Source organism: Paroedura picta, chromosome 3 (genome assembly GCF_049243985.1).
Source record: "Paroedura picta isolate Pp20150507F chromosome 3, Ppicta_v3.0, whole genome shotgun sequence".
Taxonomy (NCBI): Eukaryota; Metazoa; Chordata; class Lepidosauria; order Squamata; family Gekkonidae; genus Paroedura; species Paroedura picta.
Window position 1 is genome coordinate 138,093,711 of NC_135371.1, and position 16,600 is coordinate 138,110,310.

At 43.7% G+C, this 16,600-nt stretch overlaps 1 protein-coding gene across 5 annotated transcripts in view; it reads left to right on the forward strand.

Annotated features, from left to right (window-relative positions):
• The window catches only part of RPTOR (regulatory associated protein of MTOR complex 1), a 520,373-nt gene extending 505,915 nt beyond the window's left edge, over positions 1 to 14,458 (forward strand). For all 5 annotated transcript variants that reach the window (XM_077328221.1, XM_077328217.1, XM_077328219.1 and 2 more), the window contains 3 exons: positions 7,466 to 7,582; positions 9,889 to 10,018; positions 12,164 to 14,458. In XM_077328221.1, the coding sequence (XP_077184336.1) occupies positions 7,466 to 7,582; positions 9,889 to 10,018; positions 12,164 to 12,232 (316 nt within the window). In that variant the 3' untranslated portion in view covers positions 12,233 to 14,458. The remainder of the gene's footprint in view (positions 1 to 7,465; positions 7,583 to 9,888; positions 10,019 to 12,163) is intronic.
• Positions 14,459 to 16,600: the final 2,142 nt, after the last annotated feature.

Below are 16,600 nucleotides of genomic sequence, written 5' to 3' on the forward strand. Positions count from 1 at the left end.
GAGACAGATCAACAAATAATCCACTCCTTTGCGGGCAGTTCCCTGCTTCTTCCTTGGAGCATTGAATCCCCAACTTTGAAATGCCATTGGATGCAGTGTTCTAAACATAATTAAAAAACTATCCTTAATGTCTATGGAGTGAAAAGGAGGTGGGTAATTGGGTGACGCAAAACTTGCTATAAAGGGATGGGATTTCATTCCACGTTCTGGGCTCATTGGTATGCAGGATTATATATTCATGTAGCAGTTTTTCTGTATATCAATCTATTTCTTATGCTTTGTAAATATGGTGTGGGAGCGTTTACTGTCCCATTCAAAGGACAGCAGAATATAATTTATAGCTGCTTAGCTGCAGTTTATTTTGAGAGTGGCTCTGCCCTGCATATAAAAATGAAAGTAAATGGAATTATTTTCCTCCATTGTAGATGGGCAGCAAATGTTAAGGTTTTTATTTTTTTTCCTGGAAAGGGATTGAAATGCTTCAACATGTGAGATGAGCCCCTCTTTCCCATATTAATGTTATATTCCTCATAGCATTTCTCTGCTATTTATCCGTAGTGAACCCTAGCTGTCATTATCTAACAGCATCAAACATCACTTCTCCCTGACATGTCTTTCCAAGTCTACTCACTGGATTGCTGAAAGAGGCCAGAATTTTGCATGAAACATGTTTGGGTGTCTGTTTGACCTTCATGTCATTTTAGCAGCTTGTAGTTCATTTTCCTTTATTTCAAAAGGAAGTACTCTTCTGTTCTAGATGACCGCAACATAGATGATCCAAAATCATGTAATGCAACCATATTATTTAAGCGAAGCACATCTGGGTCTGGTCACTGGCTGCATGGGAGGTTATGTGGAACATTATGAATGCCACCTGAACTCCCTGTAGGAATGGTGGGATATATGAATATGATCATAAACAGGGTTACACCATGCTAAGCCCATTGACTTTAATGGTCTTAAAAGGATCTAATTCTGTTCAGGATTACACTGTAAATAACAGTTGAGGCTGGTAGTCTGGTATTAGCCAGCAGCCTGAGCATTACCTGGTGCAAATACCTGGCTAGTTACACCCTCTTGGGCTGATTCCACCTGAATATGTAAATAATGTATAGGTACATATCCAAGCCAACTCAATGGTTCTGATCAAGGATAGGTGACATACTTTAGGAGTTCAGCATCATACTTTTTATTAGCTGATATTAAGGACCCTTAGAACACGAACTTGCCACCTTTGGAGAATAATGCCATGAATAGCGATCTTTGATCATTTCAAAGGTCAGTAAAAGCTTTGCAAAGAGATTTATGTACCTAAAAGTGAAGTGAAGAATAGCTGTGGATAAATGTCTAATCTCAGCGCTTCTTATGGCAAAAGCAGCACGCTGAAGGTCAGTTCTAACCTCAGAGTTTTGAATAGTCTGGGATGGGGGAACTGCTGATAGAGGCTTCAACTTGATTCTTTTGTTATTATTAAGGGATGTATCTTATTCCTCTTTGCATGTAGCACTTGTTCTGCAGGAATAGAAAAGAGTCTGAAGCAGCAGCAGCAGCTGCAACAAGAAAAGTGTGCAGGAGACAGAGATGCTCTTTCTCTTCATGTAATTCAGGATGGTTAGTAGCATTCCCGAAATGACATCCCTCGGGTTGATTCCGCATGGGCGGAAAAGGCCAGGAGGGCGCTCATATGATAGCTGGGCTAATTCCCACTCCCCTAGCCTTCAGGGCCCGGCTCCTCCCCATCCTACAGAGGCTTGGAGGGGACAAAAATGTCCCCACTCAACTCTGAGGTGCTATGGGGCCGAATGGGACATTTTTTTTTTTTGCAGGAAGGTGTGATTGCATAAGAACCTTCCTGAAAACTACCCCCCCCCCTGGCTTCCCCCCGCACAGCAGAACCTTTCTGCAATGGCTGCATCCCCCATGGGGACACATTTCAGTGGCTGGGTCTGCTGCTGAAATGTAACCTCTGTGGGGACGCAGAAAGTGGTGGACCAGGTTCGCCACCAAAATGTGTCCCCTGTGGGTACACAAGAAACAGCAGAACATGGTGTTCCACTGCAATACACTGGTGGTGCCCCACAGTGATCCCACTGGTGTGGAATCGCCCCTGAGAAACTTGAAATCACATTTACCTTTTCTGCACTAGCAGCACTGCTACATGGGAATACACTTTCAATACAGGGCATTATCCTTTGTCCTCTCATCCTCACCAAGGGTATTTACAAAGGTGATAATAATGTTGATAGTGACAGACAGACTACGTTGGAATAGAACAATGTAGAATAGACCAAACACATTTTGACCCCGAAGGGTTTTCCTCAGTGGTCAGATTTTTGTGATGAATGCACTGATTTATAACATCAACATCAAAAGGCTTGCTGGGTGGCAAAGAAATCTATTAGGTGCTGCTCCAACTAGTCTTTTTAATGTAAAGGTATCTGATTTGGAGCTCACCTTCTAAAATATACACTTTCAGAGACTACCACTCTCTGCTTTTGACCAGCTCTCAATCACCAGTGCATTCCCACATGTGTCAGAATGCAGATCTGGAGGAAGTGAGCATGGATTTGTCTCCAACAGATCCTGCCAGACCAACCTGGTTTCCTTCTTTGACCAAGTGATATTGTTTACCTTGATTTCAGTAATATTTTTGACAAGGTTCCCCATGATGTTACGGTGGGTAAACTGGAGGACTGTAGACTGGATTTTCGGATGGTTAAATAGATAGGGAACTGGCTAGAAAATGGCACCCAAAGAGTGGTTGTCAATGGTATTTCCATTGGTATTTAGGCTGTAATACATGTGAACAAGATCTTGGGGGGTGCTTCTGGACTGTAAGCTAAATATGAGTTGACAGTGTAATACAGCAGTAAAGAAGGCAATGCAATCTTGAGCTTTATCATTAGAGGCCTCACATCAAAATCACAAGATATCACAGCCCCACTGTATACCACATTGGTGAGAACCCGCCTGGAGTACTGTGTGCAGTTCTGGAGCCCTCACTTCAGAAAGGACGTGGGCAAAATAGAGAGGACAGAGGGGAGCAACAAGGATGACCCAAGGCTTGGGAACAAAGCCTATGAGGAAAGGCAGAAGGACTTGGGAATGTTTAGCCTGGAGAAGAGGAGGTTGAGAGGGGACATGGTTGCTGTCTAAATATTTGAAAGGTTTTCTCTTAGACGTTGACAGGGAAAGATTCCTGTTGACAGCAGAGTATAAGACTCGCATTAATGGGTTTAAACTACATGGAGAACGATATTGGCTAGATAGCAGGAAAACACAGACAGCAGTGGAATCGACTGCCTAAGGAGGTGATAAGCTGCGCCTCACTGGCAGTCTTCACGTAGCAGCTGGACAGATACTTATAATGGATGCTTTAGACTGATCCTGCATTGAGCAGGGGGTTGGACTAGATGGCTTGTATGGCCCCTTCCAGCTCTATGATTCTATGACAACATACTGTATTATAATTTACATATGCTTGGATGGTATTTTTTAGACTGTATAATAAATAATTTGACTTGACTAGAATAGGACAAATAGAAAATGCAGAAAAGATTGGCAAGACAGATCCTTTTAGAACATGCAGTTGAAAAGAGTAAAGAAAATGAATTATTATTAATAGATAGATAGAAGAAAAGGAGCCCTCAAAAGAGAAGGATGAAAGTATGCCAACCAAAATCCATGTGTTACATTACAGGAAAAAATATAGAGATCAACGGTATCAAATGTTGATGTTAAGTCAAGTAAAAAGTAATTTGACCATGTGATTTAGCAAGAAAAATTGACTATGTAATTTAACAAGAGATCATTATAAATGCAAGAAAGGACCAATTCAGTGGAATAACTCAATTAAAAAAAACTGACTGAAAGGGATGTAATGGTGATTTAGAAGTAAATTGAAACATTAATTAAGAGCAAAGTTGGACTTTTGAATGGAAAAGGCTAAATAGAACATTTATTAGAGAAGGAAAGAGTGTCAAGAGAAACTTTCTTCAGAATAGGAATATATAACATTTATAGTAAGAAAAGCAGATATTCTGAAAAGTTAAAATGTGCAGTAGGAAGACCTGTAGGAAAAGGAGAATTTAATAAAGAGAATCTATTACACAAGTTGAGTACCCAGCTTGCTGGGGGATAAACGGTAATAACTGGGGAAGGCACTGGCAAACCACCCCGTATTGAGTCTGCCATGAAAACGCTAGAGGGCGTCACCCCAAGGGTCAGACATGACTCGGTGCTTGCACAGGGGAAACCTTTAGAGCTCTTGTGGCGCAGAGTGGTAAGGCAGCCATCTGAAAGCTTTGCCCATGAGGCTGGGAGTTCAATCCCAGCAGCCGGCTCAAGGTTGACTCAGCCTTCCATCCTTCCGAGGTCGGTAAAATGAGTACTCAGCTTGTTTGCTGGGGGGTAAATGGTAATGACTGGGGAAGGCACTGGCAAACCACCCCGTATTGAGTCTGCCATGAAAACGCTAGAGGACGTCACCCCAAGGGTCAGACATGACCCGGTGCTTGCACAGGGGATACCTTTACCTTTACCTTATTACACAAGTAGATGAAACAACACAAAGCAATACTGGGAAAACAAAAAGGAGTAAAGGAAGATAACTGTGATGAAGAGGTTGGTTCAGCAAGGGATAGAGAAGAAAGAGAAGCATGAGTAGAATAAACTTTATTCACAGAGGCCAGAATGGACCATTTATGCACTGGGAACTTCACTGCCCCAGTTCCCATGCAGGAGCACAAATTGGGGGCAGATGAGGTACACTCGTCCAAATGCTCCCCCTTGTGGGTGCAGGAAGAGGTGGGGCAACTTGCCACGACTAAAACACCAGCTTGCAGCCCAGCATGAAACCTCCAGTGCTTAAACGGTCATGGAGAGGATAGAAGGGTATGGACAAGGGGTAGTCAAACTGCGGCCCTCCAGATGTCCGTGGACTACAATTCTCAGGTCTTAAGGGTACTGTTGGACTCAATTTTTTTTGTGCTACTTCAGACCAACACAACTACCCACTTGAATCTGTCCGTGTTAATAATTAATGGCAGACACTTTCTCAGTTGTGAAAAAAATAATTAAAAGAGACTAGTTGCTTGCCCCGTCTGTCTCCAACCAAGGGTGGAAGCATCCCTGCAAGTGACAAGCTGTGCTGGCAAGTATCTTGTCCTGAGACCAGAGAGTTAAATTCAGAATTACATTACATATTACTGACATCACATTACAGTCACATTGTCCCAAATAAAATAAAAAGAAGAGATTGTAAGGAATGTGGATACAAGAATTGAATGAGATTAGCATGCATAGTGAGATTTAAAAAACCCTATGTCCCTGTTTCGTCCAGGATATGCCATTATTTTGAGTATTGTAAAACTTGCATTTCTGCAATCTCCCTTTCCAGTCTGTTCTTGAAGTTCCTTTGCAATAAAACAGCTACTTTGAGGTCCCTCACTGAATGTCCCGGAAGGTTGAAGTGTTCCCCTACAGGTTTTTCAGTCCTGTAGAACAGGGGTAGTCAACCTGTGGTCCTCCAGATGTTCATGGACTACAATTCCCATGAGCCCCTGCCAACAAACGCTGACAGGTGTAGAATGCTGTAGAATGTTATGTCAGACTAACATCCATATAGGTGGTTATTGTTTACAACCCAAATGGAAGTGTTTTCCCTGACTTTTCCACTGTTCTAACAAAGGAATGTTACAGGAGTCCTTCTCCTATTATTTCCCTGGGCCCCTCAAGGGCTGGTCTTGAGGGTGTGTCATGCCCTCTCTGTACCAAATTAACAAGCAAATGGAGAAGCCAGATGGAACGTGGACATCTTAAGCAACCGCAGTCTCTCTACCTGCATTCAACCTGCATATCCCAAACTCTTACAGACAAAAGGGATGGTTTGTAGTGTCTACACAAAAAGAGAAAGCAGTTGGGGAGCAGTTGGATTACTAACATCCCTACAGTATAGAGCCAAAGGCTGGGTTATATTCTTAACATTTTGAGATTGAATAGAGGTATTGAAGTACCAATTTTCGCACAAGTGAGAGGAACAACCACTGAGGAAAATTCCCTTTGAAAACGGGAGATATCTGGAACCCGTTCTGGTTGGATGATACAATAAACCTTTATAATAAGAAGAGACTTTTTACTTTATCCTATATTACTTTTGTTAATGTTGTTAGTAGCCTTGGGATAGGTTTTTTTCTCTATTTGTATCCGAAACTCTTAGCTGAAGCACACCAGGAGTTGATAGATTCAGTGTGCACTGGGTTCTTGGCACCTTGACCAACATGCACTTTTAACTACAGAGCTAAAGATTTTCCATTACCTTCTGATATATTTGAATATTGGCTTTTACATTATTTTGTTGACATTGAAGGCTTTTGAATGGAGTTACTGCTTCATTTGGAGGGGGGGGATCAAATTCCATTTATGACCATTCTCCCTAATGTGCAAGTCAGCCTTTAGCTGCAATTGCCTTAAATTTAATATCCTGACACTCTGATTTGATGTTTTTTGTAATTATGGTATAAATCGATTTGATGACTTTCTTCTGCCTGCAATTTGTTATACAAGCATATTCACTAACTCATTGTAAGATATTGATGCAAATGTGTGCTTAACTTACACAAGCCTGACATTTTATCCCCAGGGCCGCTGATCTCCTTCAGACAAAGATTAATTCTGAGCACACACACATGTCACACCACATTTTTGTGTCCCTCTTGACTTCAAAAAACCTCACATTTGGGCTCCCTTTAGATTGAGAAGTGAAATAGAACATGTATTTGGTTGCTATCCTCCAGCAGTACAATGCCTGGCTTTCTCAAACCCCAAGTTCTATTTTCCTCCCCCAGCCAGCACTGCATACCTCACAGGCCTTCTTCTTGCAAGGACAGGTTGTAGGTTTTTAACCAGTGAGGAAAAGACCTCTGTACACTTAAGAGGCATTTTAAACCCCCCCCCTTGCAATACCCCCCTCCATCCCACCCCCCACAGTGGAACCATTCTGTTCTGGCTGCGTCCAGGGCAGACCAGGTGCGTCTCACTAAAAGTTCCCCTGTGGGGACACACAAAGTGGCGGAGCATGCAGCTCCACCACACCAGTAGCAGCCTGGAGTGGTGCTGCTGCTACAGAATCAACCTGCTACAGAATCAACCTAGTCTTATTGTGATCTTAATTACCCACTCACATCACCATTGCATGGCAAAAATATGTCTAAGGCTTACCCATCTGGAGTCAGTTCACTGGCACAGATAATACGGCACAGTGTTCTTCAAGTTACCCAACAAGTATGGTTGCATCAAGAGCAAACGTTATTTATGTAGGACCTAGGGCCTTGCAAATGCTGCCTTGAAATAGATTGCAATAGCCACAAAATATTTGCTGGCATTGGGGGCCAAGATCTAGAACAATAACGTTTGCCTTCCAGATTGCAGCATGCAGGTAATATTCGATTGTTTTGTCTGTTGGCAGTGTCAACGGAGATGTCCGTTTCTTCGACCCCAGAATGCCAGAATCCGTGAAGGTCCTTCAGATAGTCAAGGGCCTGACAGCTCTCGATATTCACCCACAAGCTAATCTGTTTGCATGGTAAGTGTCTAGTTAATACTACCAAATTCTCCCCCTCCCTTTACAAATTACAGAGAGAAGCAACATATAATTTAATATATATACTGCCCATTCCACCAAAGCGAGACCACTTACAACCACTTTCATTTCTTTTCCTTGGCACAAGCAAGGAAGTTTCTTTTCATTTGGGGAATTGTAACCCTTGCATGTTTCCTTGAGCTCTTAGCACTTGGGATTTCAGGTTGCTCGCCATAGTTCAATATGTCGGCATTCTTTTCTGAGATCAGCAAGGGCACATCTGAATAACAGACTTATTATTCAGCTTCAGCAGTTTGATATTTTCACCCAAGAAGATCACCCCATGGTTATAGTCTCTCTCCTAGCTTTTAATTCTTCTCCACCCTTCCCTGGATGTCAAATAAAGAATATGTATCTTTTGCTGGGCGCCTGCTGGTGTGTGGGACTGTACTGAAAGATTTCCTAATGATATATTTAAGCACTGATTTTTTCTATGCCAAGCATATACCAAGCTGCTTGAAAAATATAAAAAGGCAAGTACATTTATAACCAAAAACATTTAGTAAAATTACCAATAACAGCATGAAAACAAAGGATAAAAAAGAGAAAGGGCTTCAGTTGATGCCTAAAGAGAAGGAGCCCAGTAAAGTTCCCGGGGAACATGGCAGCAAAAAAGGCTGTTGCTCGTGATCCCATGAATCATATTTGTAAGACTGAGGTTCCTAAAGCGAAGCCCCCGTGAATGACCTCACAGTGCAGACTGCAGTACAGGGGTTGGTGCCCTTACTACTTACCAAGTCACAAAACAAACTGATATTCAATGGTGATGGTAAAATAGTGTGGTGAGTCCCAGTTAACGTTCTGGATTTTGGACTGGCTCTACTTTCTGAAATGTCTTCAAAAGCATAGAATGCAGTATACTAGTTTGGTATAGACAATACCAAGACATGCAAGTCAGTCATCCGGTTTGCTTTCTCCAGCAGTGGCCACAGGTGGTACACTAGCCTTTGCGAGTGAGAAGATAACCAGGGCAGGATGCTGTTTCCGTTGGCTGCAGAGGAAAGGACGCACAGTAATGGGTTTAAACTACAACAATATAGGCTAGATATCAGGAAAAAAAATTTCACAGTCAAAGTAGTTCAGCAGTGGAATAGGCTGCCTAAGGAGGTGGTGAGCTCCCCCTCACTGGCAGTCTTCAAGCAAAGGTTGGATACACACTTTTCTTGGATGCTTTAGGATGCTTTGGGCTGATCCTGTGTTGAGCAGGGGGTTGGACTAGATGGCCTGTATAGCCCCTTCCAACTCTATGATTCTGTGATTCTGTGAATTCTAACTGCTGTTTACCTAGAGGCAAATACAAGGCCACCCAGGTCTGGACAAGTTGTAGTAGCCAGGGCCTACTAATCCATTAGACCCAGTAGGCATGATGCCTAGGGCCCACAATACTTAGAGGCGCCCACAAAAATGTTTTCATTTCTTTTACATTCCAAAGAAAAAATTAAGTTTCAGAGTTGAAGAAAAAGTTTTAATTTTTTTTCTCATATCAGAAAAAAATGAAAAGTTCGGGGGCCCCAGGAATTATTAATTTTTGCCAAAAGCTATATCAAGAACAATTTTAAGTATTGATATTATGGTGGGAGGGGCCCACATGACAGCAGAAGTGCCTAGGGAGCATGGAAGTCATGATGTGGTCCTGACTACAACACTTCCATTCGGGCTGGATTGCATCTCAGTTCGTTTAACCTTCTCCAGACTTTCAGCAATACTATTCATTTAAAATATCTTTATGCCACCTTTTCACCCAGTCCAAGGCAGTGGAAGTAAAAACATTTAAACTAGATGTTTAAACTAAAATACAGTTTGTTGTTATTGCCGTCGAGTCACACCCATAAGGTTTTTAAGGCAAGAGACATTCAGAGACGTTTGCCATTCCCATGTGATGACCCTGCTATTCTTTAGTGCCCTCCCATCCCAATATGACCCTGCTTAGCTTCTGAGATCCCTCCCTGGGGAGGCAGTTCCAGAGTTTTGATGGAGAAGGCCCTTTCTGAGGTTGTGGACCATCTAGCCTTAATAGCAGCAGCAACTAAAGCAGACATCCAAGGATGACTGGAAGTGAGCAGATACTGGTTTAGCACTTATGTCTGCTTGGGTTTCATGGATTTAAAAACAAACCACTCTGCTTATACAAGCTTTTTGTTTGGAATCTTTTTTGAATGCTATCTGTGTCCATAGCTGACCTGCCTGCACACTTCAGGAGTGGCATTGTAGCATCATTGGTTTACTGTGTTCTCTCTTTTCTTTTGTAGTGGATCTATGAATCAATTTACTGCAATCTACAATGGGAATGGTGAACTGATCAACAATATCAAATACTATGATGGATTTATGGGGCAGAGAGTGGGTGCCATCAGCTGCTTAGCTTTCCATCCGCACTGGGTCAGTCTCCTTTTTCGTCACAAAATATTTCTACCATTCCATTAGAGAACAAGTGTACAAAATCAGAGCTAGTAAAGCTGTTCCAAATTGGATTGGGCACTTCGGCGCCCAAAGCAGCCAGTCTCTCCCGGCACAGCCAGCACCGTGAGGGAGGGGTGGGCGTCAGAGCGCCGGCGGGCGCACACACACAGGCACAGAGCTCCGCGTCTGCGTGTGTGCACCCATCGGCACGCTGACACCATCGCCTCTCCCCCCCCCCGTGGCGCGGCGCTGGCTGCAGTGGGAGAGACCAGCTGCTTCAGAGCGGCCAACCCTGCTTCCAAAGCATGTAATTTACATTTCTAAAACCTGAAAATTTAGACTATCAAGAAAGGTCAAAATAAGTCACTGAATGGTTTTTGTGATTAGCTCAATTTGCAAACATTTGCAGATTTTACTAAAATTATCTTTGTTAACTTTGGGGGAGTTAGCAGAATTTAGAATTTTCTAGCAGATGATAGGCTGAGGAACAAAAGGGGGTTCTTGAAGGATAGGGCACAGTTGATATGTGACTGTGAATCTTGGTGGATTTCTTATCTTCTGGAAATAAGCAAAAGAACTTAGTAAGAGTAATAAGGAAGAGATTTCTCAGTACTACAGAAACTGCTTTTGAGTTAATTGTCATTTTAAAGCAGTGGTTCTCAACCTAGGGGTCCCGAACCTAATTGGGGTCACCAGGCCCCTTCCATGTGGTCGCCAGGTTGGTGGACACTGCAGTGGTGGCGGTAGCCGGCGGCGGCAGAAGCCGGCGGGCAGCAGCAGAGCCATGGCACTGGCCACCTCCACAGCACCTCCAGATTATTGTGCATTTGTGCGTATGCACACACACCCATGCGCCTGTGGACACCGCCCATGCGCATGCGCGCGCCATCCCCACCACCACTGCAGTTGGGGCCGTGGCATTACGCCGGTTGAGAACCACTGTTTTAAAGGGAAAAGCCTAGTAGAGAGGTGATTGTGGATACAACGCAACAATGCTGACGTCCCCTCCCCAGTAACTGGAAACCTCCATCAGCCTCTTCAGTGGTCTGCTTCATGTGTTAACCAACAGCATGGGAACCACTTCTCATGGTCTGAGCCTGTTCTATTATGGTGAAATCCATATAATGTAACCGTATGAGTGTGGGAAATAACATGGTCTAGTCTTCCTGGCTCAGAGACACATGTGTCAGGTATTTGGTTGGTATTGTTTTTCTTAAAGAAAAAGGGAAGTTAAATTCTAAACGACTTGTATGTCCCACTAGTTTAGGAGCTAGATAGTATGTTTCTGTACAATTGCAGCCACATCATTCTCCGGACTCCCAGTCTTGTTACTTAGGTGTATGTATCCTAACTCTTAATAGAACTGCCCAGCCTACTTACTCATGGTAAGGAACATGGAGGGTTCATGTGCATTTGACAGTTTGTTGCTTTTCTTCACTGCAGTGATCTAGTTGAGCATTAGGCAGGCATCAGCATGCAGCCTTCAGAATGGCCCATTATGCACGGCCGCCGAAATGGCGATTTCGGGTCACATGGAAAACGTGGAGGGGGAAGACGCGACGCACACCGGTTATGCACGGGGCGGGGCGCGACAGCGGCAAAACCCAGAGTAACCGATTATGCACGCGGCGATCCGGGCGCCGCTTCTGGTTGTGCCCTGGTCACCCGGAAGCTGTGCTTTCTTCCGCGTTTCGCTAACGCGGCTTTTTCAGCGGCATGCACCGAAGCTGCGGCCGGTTGTAGCCGGCTCCGTGTGTTATCGGTGATTTTAGTCGCCGCCATTCCACCCCGAATGTGCGCTAAAACCCCCGTGCATAATGGGTCAATGAGAGGTCGGTCTTTATTCTACATGCAGTTGCCCTGCTCTTCAGCACAGCAGGATCAAGCATGCTGGCCTACCCCTTTGGGCCTACCCCTGGGCCCATCCCTGCCTTCATGCATTCGCAATGAACTGGCTCAGTCCATTATGCCACGTGTGCTACTGTTCAGCAATGATGCCTTCTAGAGTTCTAAAAAGACACTGCATGCATTGGGCAGGGGTTGCTATCAATGAGAACATGCCCATTCAGTGCTTCAAGTACAAAGTATCGCCTGTATACATATGTCCCTTTTTTTTCTCCACAGCCCCACTTGGCAGTTGGAAGCAATGACTACTACATCTCAGTGTACTCTGTGGAGAAGCGAATCAGATAACAGTGTGTGGCTGCTGTGTCAGAGCAGGACATCTTCTGGCAAGCGGGACCATATCTCACGATGTACATAGTGAAACTATTGACTTGAATGTTTAGTGTTGGCTGCTGCTGCTGCTACTGCTGCTGTGCAATCCCTTTAACTTGAACACTTCTTTTCTTCTGATTTTAGCTACTGATGATTTTTTGAGTCTGAGGGGAGGGAGTGAAGCTATCCTCTGTCTTTCATCACAGTCAGAACCTCCAGGAGCTACAGAAAAGGAGTAATTAATGTTTTATGTGAGATCAACCTCCTTCCACAAGTCTGCTTCTCTAGTTCTTTAAAAACATGACTCCTATGAACTCATTGAGATGGCTTCTGCCTGGAAGATGAGTGGGTTTTCCTTAAGAAAAAAAATGAATATTGTTCCACATTGAACGTCTGCGACTGCTACCCATCTCATGCCAAGTGCTAGCCCTGGCATTCGGGCATTTGTATGCCAATGGGCCTCCTGGTCTTGGACAGTCTGGGCATCTTTCTACTCTGTGTGTCACTTGCCACCTTTTCTCTCATTCAGAGTCCCACTTGACATAGGCAAAGGGAATTAGTGGGAATCCTAAGAAAGAGAAAATCTTGATGCTGCAGAAAATATGGCAGGGTTGGCTGAAAGCAGATATCTACCCTCACTTCTTTGGTGTCCATAGGGAAACCAGTGTGTGGATTTTTAGTTGCCACAGTGCATGTGACAGAACAGGAGACAGTCTTCTCTTAGGCCCAGTCGATTCCTCTCTAGCTACCCTCTGCTCCTTTTGCTTACAGCAAAACCCCATGAGCACAAGAAACAGGATGCTACCTCTGCATAGACAGCAAAGAGTTCGCTGATCATTGTACCACTGCCTTAAAACTCCCCCACCCACCTGTGAATGCTTTCCTTTTGTAGAAGTGCTATTATTCAGCTTGGTAATGGATGCAGATACTTGCACACACATGAAGATCAGGCCTGTGCCAGGTGACCCTCCCTCCTCTTCTCCAGGCATTTGCACCAAGGCTGTACAGAGGGGCAGCTGTACATATTGCCTTACCTGTATATGTGCTTGCCATGCATGTATGCTGACTGCAAGTTAATTACTGCTATTCCTCTCTGTAGAGAATGTTGGCTTCATCTCACACACCATCCCTATCCTACATGATGACAATTCCAATCTCTTCAAATCCCAAGAGAAGATAATCCCTAGAAAAGAATTGCATTAGTAGCAAATGGCACAAAGACAAGAAAGCCTCTTAAAGCATTGTTCCAGGGCTGCCACAGAAACTGTGCGGCTGTCAAGGCAGTGGCTACACTACCAGTTGTCCACAAAGCTGCCAAGAGTCATAGAAATTTAGTCTTATCAATAATGTTGTTGATTATGATAGCATTAAGAGTAGAGAACCATCCTGTTAATCTTTCATTATGGATGTCAGCTTTGCCATGCCTGCAGAATCCATCTCCTGGCTCTCCCAAGCAAGGCCCTGTTATATGTTATGTTTTTTGTATGCTGACAGTCACCAGCCAGAATGTTGGTCAGAGACCAAGGAAGATTGGTTGTATGGCTGGAAACCTGCTTTGTAGTCCACCAAATTTAAATTATGGGAATAAACAGGAGATGATGTGACACGGCAGTCTGCTGACCATCATGCCAGTTGTGTGGAACATGCAGTCTTTGGCCACCATTGCCATGCCGGTCCTCTGTAGTAAGCGGCAATGAACTCAGGGAAAGACAGAAAGATGATGGATTTTGCTAAAGAGCATCAAGCCAGATTCTGGGATCCATGTATTAACTGACTTAACCAACATAAAATTTAAAAGAACAGAAATATTTTTTTTTTTTGGTTTTCTGTATCCAGTGTGTTTGTTTCAAGAACAAGATCCCCTGTGCTTCCTCTCAGCTTGAGCAGCCAGAACCATGGTTGTGGTATATATATATATATATTTTTTAAAAAGAATAACTAATGCCAGACGGTCAGCTTTCATCAAGCATGTGTATATGTGGGCTGTGCCTTTTCACAGGTCTGATGTGGAGCGCCAATCATGAAGTTTAACCAAGTCTCCAGAATGCATCCTACCTACACAGTTCACGTCTCTCTATTTATTTTCCCTCAAAAATTACAAGGAAGACTGCATACATTTAATAATAAACCACCACAAGATTGTAATGTGAGAGTAAAACAATTGATGAAAAAATGGTTAATAAAATGTAAATGCCAAAACCACCTCTGGTGACAGTAGCCTCATTTTTAGTTAATGGGTATGGCCGCTTGGATTAGGAAAAAACAAAACTCTTATATGTTTCAGGTTTGGAGCCCAGCTACCTAAACCAGTCAAATATATCTGAAGCGTCCCAATTTCTATAGCCTGAGACACGGGAAGCAGCAATGTAATTATTAGCATGTCTGGCCATCCTTACCTCTCAAAGCTCAATGGATTGGGACCTATGTGGAATGGAAATAGCAAAGTGTGGCCTTAAGCATAGTTATTCAGACATAAAAATATGGATGAGATGTAATAGTAGTGAGTACTTACTAAGCTTGTATGCTGGCATTCAGTCTTCTGAGGCAGCCTGCAGCACAATAAACAACCACGTTGGCATAATTCTAAAAATATTGTTGATATGGCCCTTATTGACAATGAGTTCATATTCCAACTTTATCTCAGAAAAATAATTCCCAGCCAGTGTTGCCCTCATTCATGTAACCCAAGAGCTTGCTTGAATTTCCACTGTTTCAGGAGAGGCATTATTAAATTTTACCCCTCTAAGTGGTAGTCAGCTTGGTGTAGTGGTTAGGAATGCAGACTTCTAATCTGCCAAGCTGGGTTTGATTCCTCACTTGCTACCACCTGGGTAACCTTGAGCACTGATAAAGCTGTTCTGACAGAGCAGTAATATCAGGGCTTTTTCAGCCTCTCCTACCTCACAGGGTGTCTGTTGCAGGGAGAGGAAAAGGAAGCCAAATTCCCCAGTGTGAACTCAAGCTCTCTGTGGGCTTTGGTGTAGTGGTTAGGAGTACAGACTTCTAATCTGGCACGCCTTGTTTGATTCTGCACTCCCCCACATGCAGCCAGCTGGGTGATCTTGGGCTGGTCACAGCACTGATAAAACTTCTGACCGAGCAGTGATATCAGAGCTCTCTCAGCCTCACCCACCTCACAGGGTGCCTGTTGTGGGGAGAGGAAAAGGAAGCCAAATGTAAGCCGCTTTGAGACTCCTTCGGGTAGAGAAAAACAGCATATAAAAACCAACTCTTCTAGTCTACCTGCTCCGTGGTCTGGCCCATTTCCCTCCTCTGTTACCACCATTTCCCAAGTACATCCAATCCATCAGGATTTCTGACAGAACTAATAGCAGTAGTATTGATCTAGTTATCTGTGGGACTATGTAAACTACTTTAGGTTGAGAGTGGTCAAAGTTCATCCAGCAAATTCAGCCCCAGAGGGAGCATATGAACCTTAGGAATTCCCTGGTCCCTTATACAATAGTCCATCCTCCACCACACTGGGGCTCGGATTTCTTACTTTCCTTAGATGAGAGATTTGTGTTCAGCCCCACTCGTGCTGCTGAGGATGACATGGAGGATCAGTGAGGTGAGGGAGAATTCTTGGCATACCAGTATCACAATGTAGTGTGAGAGGGGCAGGACTCCTTGAGTGAGCTCTCCTTCATAGATGTAGAACGTCTTGTCATGTATGCATGGAGGCTGTATGGAGTATTTGGATGCTCTTAGTAAAGGGCAAGGTAGGAACTGCTATTTCTGACGCAATACATACACTCATTCTTGCTTTCTTAGTTTACTTCCCTAAACAACTATGCTGACTCCTAAGTCTCCCACACTTTGAATTGTGCCTGTATAAAATCAGCCACCCTCTGAGACCTGACCTTGTAGGCTGGGTACAGACTGTACAAGCATTTTATGTAAACTTGCTTTAAAGTATAGCTGATGGAAACCTCGATGGGACACCTGCAGTTTGCATGTAAGGAGGCTGTCCAGTGTGTGGCAGGCACCATGGAGGGAGGAGGGAAGGACTTGGAGTATGGGAAAAAATTTAAATGGGTATCCCTATAACTTGAGGCGGGGGAATTACAGATCGTACCCAAAGGGTACTTATTAATGGTTCAGCATCCTCTTGGAGAAGAGTGACAAGTGGAGTACCCCAGGGATCTGTCCTGGGGCCTGTGTTGTTCAACATATATATAAATTATTTGGATGAGGGATTAGAGGGGATACTTATTAAATGTGCAAATGATACTAAACTGGGAGGGGTAGCAAACACAACCAAAGACAGAATCAAAATACAGGATAATCTTGATAGGCTCAAGAAGTGGGCTAAACTGAATAAAATGAAGTTCAATAGGGACA